The 8,719-nt window shown below is 44.2% G+C and overlaps 1 protein-coding gene across 1 annotated transcript in view; it reads left to right on the forward strand.

Moving 5' to 3' along the window:
• The window catches only part of LOC106811746 (mitochondrial genome maintenance exonuclease 1-like), a 10,661-nt gene extending 4,793 nt beyond the window's left edge, over nucleotides 1-5,868 (forward strand). Inside the window, exons 2-5 of the mRNA XM_014815461.1 lie at nucleotides 2,610-3,699; nucleotides 3,937-4,076; nucleotides 4,443-4,581; nucleotides 4,906-5,868. Of these exons, the coding sequence (XP_014670947.1) occupies nucleotides 3,072-3,699; nucleotides 3,937-4,076; nucleotides 4,443-4,581; nucleotides 4,906-5,408 (1,410 nt within the window). The 5' untranslated portion in view covers nucleotides 2,610-3,071 and the 3' untranslated portion in view covers nucleotides 5,409-5,868. The remainder of the gene's footprint in view (nucleotides 1-2,609; nucleotides 3,700-3,936; nucleotides 4,077-4,442; nucleotides 4,582-4,905) is intronic.
• The last annotated feature ends 2,851 nt before the right edge of the window (nucleotides 5,869-8,719 follow it).

Below are 8,719 nucleotides of genomic sequence, written 5' to 3' on the forward strand. Positions count from 1 at the left end.
ATAGTCGGTTATAGCATCATGGTAGGAAAAGCCATCACTGTGCCGAAATTGGAGGTCACAGGTCAAAGGTCAATGGGGCACAGGGTAGATTTTAGACATTTTCTCAGGACATGGTCTGACGGAGCGATTGAAAAACGTTTTTGTTTCAGCGGTGGCCTACCATTTTTATGGCTTTATTGAAAGGACCATGAAATGTGCTTTCCACTGACGTGCGAAGAGTAAGTTTCTGATAACCTTTTGACCCTCAAGAGGAGGGTTAAACATGGATTTGTTGACTGTTAACAAAAGACAGAAGTCTGTTTGATGGTACTTGTGTGATCGTGGAAGACTTAAATTTCACAGTGAAATTCTGCATGAAAAACTTACTTGAACAACGTTTACGCGCCTTAAATCATATATGAACTTCATTCTCTATATGAGATTCTGTAGTTGGGAATACAATGTCAATAACACTTACGCAAACGTCTGTTTTTGATTAAGGCCAACTATAAATAGTACTACCTCGCAGGTGGGTGGCTGATAGCATGGCTGATAGTATCACAGCATGGGCTAAACGTACACTGGTACTCCCTCCCACCTCGATTACTCGCCCCATCGAGTAACTAAGCTGAGAGGTGGGACCGGGTACCAGTCTACGTAATACGATGCAGTATGCACGCTATCTATCGGAACAGAGTGAGAAGAATGTCCCGGCAGGATAGGTCAAATGTATATTGCGCTCAAAAGTGCAAAAAGAATTACTTTCTTAACTTCAGTTTAATCAATCTTGAGATAAGTAATTGCAGAATTGAATCGTCAAACCTACCAATGAAAATTTGCCAGTTTTCTACTGTCCTTGGCATGGCTCTCTCCGTCAACGTTACAGTAGTGTGCAATGTCGGGATATGGTGGAGCATGCTGGCTTACAGAGCCCGATGGTTGACTGTCAGTCGAAATGTGTTGATCCTCCCCGACATTGAAGAAATCTGTACGTTATACGTGCGTCTACCTTACCTCTGCCCGCCATCTTCGTCGAAAGTTTGGACGCCGCGCGGCGAAAATGTACATTTCAATCGATGACGTAACTGATACAGTAGCGCGCCGCGTGGGTGTTATTTGTTTATAAACAATTTAGTCTGACTGACTCTCTCCCTCTCTCTCCTCTCGCTCTCTCTCTCTCTCTCTCTTTCTCTCTCCCGCCCCCCTCTCTCTCTTCCTCTCTCTCGCTCTCTCTCTCTGCAATAAAAAAATGTTTGCTGAAATGATGTGTACGCAACTGCGTATCTGCATATCTGCGCCTAACAAAGGTGTCACTACGCACGACTGAAATGTTACATTTATAACCGTAGCAACAGACCTCAGATGAGCCCAGTCGCTCTACGGCACTTGTTATTGCACCTATTCATATTGATATATCTCCAAATACTCCTGTAGTCGGTTGAACATAATTGTATCCCCCGCGACGAAGCCGGCGGGGATACTATGGTTTCATGTCTCCCCAGCTGCCGCCGCCGCCGCTCGGACCGCCGTAGAGAATTTCCCTTCCACTCTATAACTCGACCCCTAATTGACCTAGCGCTACCAAACTTGGTATACTTACACATCTTGGGGAGAAGGTGAGCAGCGTACCAAAACCAGGTCACTGCGACCTTTATTTGACTATTACCTTGACCTTGATCATATATCCCTTCCGCTCTCTAGCTCCGCCCCTAATTGACCTAGCGCTGACCAAACTTGGTATACTTACACATTTTGGGGAGAAGGTGAGCAGCATACCAAAACCAGGTCACTGTGACCTTTATTTGACCTTTACCTTGACCTTGATCATATTTCCCTTCCGCTCTATAACTTGGCCCCTAATTGACCTAGCGCTACCAAAACCGGGTCACTGCGATCTTTATTTGACCTTTACCTTGACCTTGATCATATTTCCCTTCCGCTCTATAACTTGGCCCCTAATTGACCTAGCGCTACCAAACTTCGTATACTTACACATCTTGGGGAGAATGTGTGTCGCGTACCAAAACCAGGTCACTGCGGCTTTTATTTAACCTTTACCTTGACCTTGATCATATTTCCCTTCCGCTCTATAACTCGGCCCCTAATTGACGTAGCGCGACCAAACTTGGTATATACTTACACATCTTGGGGAGAAGGTGTGTCGCGTACCGAAACCAGGTCACTACAACCTTTATTTGACATTGACCTTGACCTTGACCTTTATCATATTTCCCTTTCGCTCTATAACTCGGCCCCTAATTGACCTAGTGTGACCAAACTTCGTATAATTACACATCTTGGGGAGAACACAGGGGATACATGTAGTTGGCGACAACTGCCCTTTCTAGCTCTTTATGTTTTTGAAACTTTTATTACTGAATTTAGCCAAGCGCACAATGGCATAAAATGTTTATAGTGTAATAACTAATAAAGGCACTATATAATTTTCTAATAACATACATACATGATCACAATGTGTTTGATAATATGCAATGCCATTAGACCCATGAAAAACATTGTAATACGTATGTTACTGATAATTATATAGACATATTTGCAAATTGCAGTAATGAGTGATATGTAACGTAAAATGTTTTCGATATTATATTATGATTGTCTTTTACTTTCAGAATTCTCCTGGATCTACTGAATATGAATATTTCTCCTATAGCTGTCATGCAAATGCTACACAATATGGCAGTGAGTGTAAAAAAGTCAAAACAAAATGCAAAGGATAATACTTCAAGTGTTTTATCAAACATTGGAGAATTACGTGATGCTGCCCTAGCCGCTGTCCAAAAATCGTTGAGTAAAAATTGAAGTCAGCAGATGGAGAGTTGTACTCAGTAGCTTGCATAAAAATTTGACTATAAATGGTAATACAAGAGTTACTGTGCTGATCATGCATGGCATGTATCAATTGTGAATGCTCAATAGATTTGACGATCACTTGATCGTATATAACAGTGTGTTACAAAGTGGTGCTAGGTGCTTTAGAGCATAGTGACAAGCAGAGTGATTTCACACACCTGAGCATTCATCCTCTCTAAGGGATTCGAACACAGCTCGACTCAGAGTTCGGCGCAGCAGAGATGGCGTTTCGCTCGCATCGGCACTTACTCCGCATGCATTCCGTATACGGCATGAGCTGGCTCCGATCGCTGGCGCGTCTTATGCACATGTCGAGTATGAGACTGCATCCGAAGCAAAAGCCGGAGTCGGTGGCCTCGCGCTTGCGTGCGGCCGTGAGAGAGCCCGGCAAGCTGAGAGCAACCGACCTTCCTCCAAAATACAAGGTGCACAAGAAAACCGGCCTCAATGCATACCTGCAACGAAGGAAGGAAGATCGCCTGCTCTACGGCCCGGCTGTCAGGCAAAAGACGAAAGCCGCGGCGAAGAAAGCGAAGACAGAACCTGCGGAAAGTCCGAACAGGCGAAAGAAAGGTAGCCAGATGCAACGTGATGTTGGTGGGAGCGAATCAGCAGCAATGGCAGCCGATCCAGAGGGATTGTCGATCGGCACTGGTGATTTCAACGAGGAGGCTTTTAATTTAGAGAACAGCATGCTGTTTGGCCCCGCACTTCCATTCACGAAGGTTAACAGATCAGCCGGCAACTACAGCGATTCTTCAGAGTCTGAAGATAGAAGACAAGTACTTACATTAGGTGACAACCATAATCCATACTCTGGATCGAACACAGAGAGCAATGTGAGGCAAGGTAAGGCACAGTTCTACAACTACCTAAAAGATGCTATATATGTATATCATTAGTTGGGCTTGCTGATTATAAAAATTAACCTAAAAACTTACGCAAGTTCTATTATTTACATATATATATGTATTTTGTCATCATTATTAACATCAATCTTGTGTTTTTATGTGTTTTTCAAGACAATATGTTTGTCTTTAATATGAAATAACGTGGTGTGTTGTTATTCCTTCTTCTGTATGTTAGGCAGAGTGCCCAAAAACAAGTTGGACACAAGCCTCATTAGTATAATGAAGGAGAAGATACTTTCATTTCCATTGTGGAACCCGGAGAGAAGCAGAGAAGGCATTGTAACCCCACAAGAGCACAATTTAGATATTCCACAGGTAAGGTTGGTGGTGAGAGGGTACATATATATGTCCTACATGAACACTGAAAACATACAACAGATGTATAGCTACGGTTTCTGAAACTTTGAACTATAACAAATGATAAACTTTCACGTCTATAATTTCGTAGAATGTATACTGCATGAAAAATGCAGTACTCGATAACCAAGTAATTGATAACCTAAAATACAGATGATAAAATATGTTTACTATCTGTTTTGCGATTCTAACTTGTCTATAAAAACAAGCCACGCATCTGAAGTTAAATACATCTCAACTATCTATCAATCTATGACAACTCGCTGGACTAACAGCTTGGTCTCAGTGCTGCTTTAGAGTTCGTGTTTTATCGCGTTTGTTTAGCATGATACAGAGATGTATCCGAGCGTGTCCGCAGTGCTGAGGGAGACGGCACCACCACAGAGCACCCTCGCCTTACTCAGATGGAAGAAGCAGATGATAGCACAGCTTGGCGAGGCAGGCTTCTACAAACTCAACCAGGGTGAGAACTTTATTGTTTATTATTGTGAATTAATTAACGCATATCAAATTCATAATTCGGCACAGCATAGATTTAGTAGAGGTGACATAGCAAGTAGCATATACACAGCATATCCTCGTTTCCATCTCCATCTGGAATTTTACGTTACGCTCTTGACAGAAATCAGTCTGGCCATTTGAAGCCAGTTCGGAACCGGGAACTCTGCGAAATGCCGAACCGCAAATTTCACAGATTAACTAACGTCGCAGCCACACCGTATCGCCGCGTTCTAGTTTCACGCTGCGCCGCTCGTAATAACCGTTCTTGTATTGTTTCGTCACGCAGACACGCTGCGCGCGGGACAGCGACTGCACGATTGCGTGCAGGTGGCGCTAGGCGGCACCGGCGCGTCCGTCGCCGCCGACGACGACGTGCGCGGGTACTGGACGAGCGTCGCGCGAGTCCTCGACGACGTCTCAGACGTGCGGGCGCTCGAGACATCTGTCTCGCACCGCCGCCTCAAGTACGCCGGAAAGACTGATTGCATCGCGCGCCACGACGGCCGCCTCTGCCTCATCGACTGGAAGACTTCGAAGAAGCCAAAGCGGACACTGTCGAGTACTTTCGATAATCCCCTACAGGTGGCGGCATATGCGGGGGCGGTGAACTTTGACCTCTCGTTCGACGACCTTCAGGTGGAGCAGACGATGTTGGTGATAGCGTATCAGAGTGGCGAGCCGGCGGACGTTCACTTCATGTCGACGGAGGTCCTGCAAGGCTACTGGCGTCTGTGGCTGGAGAGGCTGTCGCAGTACTGGGCAGGCATATGGCGGAAGAGGCTGGAGTGATGGGCCTCTGCCTACATGCTCCAAAGTAAATTCCAGCAATTTGTTTTTCTACTGCGAAGTTGGTCAAAACCAGAGATAGTCTAATAGTTTACAGGTTTTGGCATCGTTATCGATTTGATAGCAATTACTGTTTGATTTCAATGCGCGGCTGGGCAATTTTCAGCATTGTGAGTAGTGGATGTATGTAGCTGCAATTTAGTTCAGGCCCTAGTCAGTTCAAGTACGATATCGGGGCAATAATCGAGCGAATAACAATTTTTGTAGCATTTTTGAATAAAGGTCAGTGAAGATGCTGACCTTAAATAGTTCAATAGCCAGGTTGCAGTAAAATGGTAAATTATTCGTAGAGTATTTCAGCATTAAAATAAAGCAGTCTAAAAGAGACACCTAGAATATTCAACAATCCTAGTATATTCATACAGTAAAATAAAGATGTCCATTCATAAGATATCCTAAACAATGTTTGACATTTTATTCAAGCAATGGGTTATGAAATTACACTATTTACACAAAGAACAGTGGCTTGCTATGCTTATAGGTACACTGTTTCGCTGTCCTATAAGGTAACAGCCGCAATGTACAGGCAGAAAACATGCACGTTACATTTTACAAACTGCCACATCATTAACTCAAATCTGTAATGGTACATTTACAGGAGTTTCTGGTTTCATGTTTAAGTACTAGCTCCATCGGCTATAAATATATGTGGGAAAGCAAATTATACACAAGCATACATATATAGAACACATTTAGGCCTATACAGGAAATTAAATTTGTTGCTATCACAGACACTCTTAATGGATATTAACAAGCAATATATTTAATTTTTTTAATTTAACGCTTTTATAATATTCAGATTTAGGCACTGCCTAAAAGCGGAGCTCCCGATGTGTAACGTGTAAGATTGAGAGGATACGCTTATTCCACGTAGCTGCTATATACCACGTGACAATGGTGTTTCCCTGCTCATAACACAACTTTTGTCAAAGGTTAGTTGGTTGCATGGAAGTGTTTACTTTGTATGAGTTTTTCTAGGCGGTAGCACACGGTTGCCATCTGTATATGATTATCGCAATAATAGTTTATAAACCACAAGTGCCGCAGAGCGACAGCGCTCACCTGACGGCAGGTGTTCTGATGCTAAACTCGCTGGCAAACGAATCAAGCCCTCCCATCGCCGCGTTCGCTCTCCCTCGTCTCTCTCATTCTTTCTCTTTCGCTCTCTTGCTCTTGCTGTCTCTTCTCTTCGCGCTCTCTCTCTCCCTCTCTCTCTTGCTCGATCACACTCTCTCTCTCTCTCTCTCTCGCTCGATCACACACTCTCTCTCTCTCTCTCTCTTGCTCTCTTCCCTTCACGCTATCTCTCTCCCTCTCTCTCGCTCGCTCACACTCACTCTCTCTCTCTCTCTCTTGCTCTCTTCCCTTCACGCTATCTCTCTCCCTCTCTCTCGCTCGCTCACACTCACTCTCTCTCTCTCTCTCTTGCTCTCTTCCCTTCACGCTATCTCTCTCCCTCTCTCTCGCTCGCTCACACTCACTCTCTCTCTCTCTCTCTTGCTCTCTTCCGTCTGCTTCTCCTCTCTGTCTCTCTCGCTCTCTCCTCTCTCTACTCCTCCTCTCTCGTCGCGCTCTCTCTCTCTCTCACTCAGCTCTCTTCCCCTCGCTCTCATCATCTCGTCGATTTCTCTGCTTTGCTCGAGCGGTAGGCTCCTAGCGATGAGACTGTGCGAGCCGATTGTTTTTATACAGAATGTCTTGATTGTTGATGGTCTTGCTAACCAGTAGCAGACCGTTTCGTGGAGCTAAGCAAGGGCCGGTAACGTTTTTATATAACTTCACATAATATGTTTATAGCTACAATGTTATTCGGGTGCGACTCGGCAGCCGCATGTTATATACTATGTTAACTACGTTTCGCCAGCAGCGGCAGGCGAATGATACAGGAAAATTAAGAAAAATTGCTCAAAAGGCTGCTTGTGCCGGGCGGACAAGCTACTGGAGCAGATCTACTTTGCCTGTGTGGAAATTGGACAAGTACGGACAAACGGATAGCCTTATTTCGAAACATGGCATGGTATCAGGAACCTTCTCGAAGAAATGTTTCGTTGGGATCGTTATGAAAGTTGCCACGAGATGGCGAGTACGTTTGAGTGTCTTAAGATTAAAGATGGAAGCTCCTCATCGTACGTAGCAAGCACTAATCGATTTACCTACGCAAGCCTACAGGCCTGAAATAGAGAGCTGCCACCTGTAAATAATAACACCAGGCAAAAACTACACCGTACTATCACCACCACATGGCACTGGCAGTGGCGCACTAGACAGTGGCATAAAGTAACACACTGACAGACAGAATGCATAGAAATTATATACGATTTAAGGAGCATAAACTTCTTCAATCAAATTTAGCTTTTGAAATTTCACTGTGACATTGTAGCGCTCATACATCCAGGCATGTATAGATTCTACTAGCAAACGCTGGCAGTCAAATTCTTTCTAACAGTAAACAAATCCACGTTTAACCCTGCCTCTTGAGGTCAAAAGGTTATCCAACACTTACTCTTCGCATGTCAGCAGAAAGTACATTTCATGGTCCTTTCATAAAGCCATAAAAATGCTAGGTCACCGCTGAAACAAAAAAGTTTTCGTCAATCGCACGTCAACGCATGTCCTCAGAAAATGTCTTAAAAATCTGCCCTGTGCACCATTGACCTTGACCTGTGACCTCCAATTTTGGCACAGTGATGGCTTTTCCTACCATGATGCTATACACCGACTATCACGAGTCTAGGTCGAGCCGTTTAGATTTGTGCCGCAATTCTGGCATTTCCTTCCTATACCTTAAGTTAAGTTAGGGAAAGTTCCCGCTTAATTTTACACCTCTTGACCTTTGACCTTTGACCCCAGCTTCGACATCCCAACTCGTTTTCGAATTACTCCCTACGTCCCCGAATATCGTGACCGTACGTCAAGCCATTTAGATTTGTGCCGCAAGCTGTTGACAGACGCACGGAATGGACGCACGGCCGACGAACGGCACGCTCATGCGATTCTATCAAGCTGCATCTGACTATGTCAGATGAGGCTAAAAATGAATCACAATTTGTGACGGTAGATGGCGGCTATACCCGCTTTGATGTTTCTTAGCGATGGCATCCGAAATAAATAGGTTATGCTGCGTTCTGACATGTTTTGTAAAACTTTACTCTAATATAGACGTTTTATGCGGCAGGTGGAGAAGAGAATACTCAATTTTGCATTAAAGATATTGTCAATGAAATCTTGTAAAACAACCAGACGAGTGTGACATC

This window comes from Priapulus caudatus, unplaced genomic scaffold (genome assembly GCF_000485595.1).
Source record: "Priapulus caudatus unplaced genomic scaffold, Priapulus_caudatus-5.0.1 Scaffold570, whole genome shotgun sequence".
Lineage (NCBI taxonomy): Eukaryota > Metazoa > Priapulida > Priapulimorpha > Priapulimorphida > Priapulidae > Priapulus > Priapulus caudatus.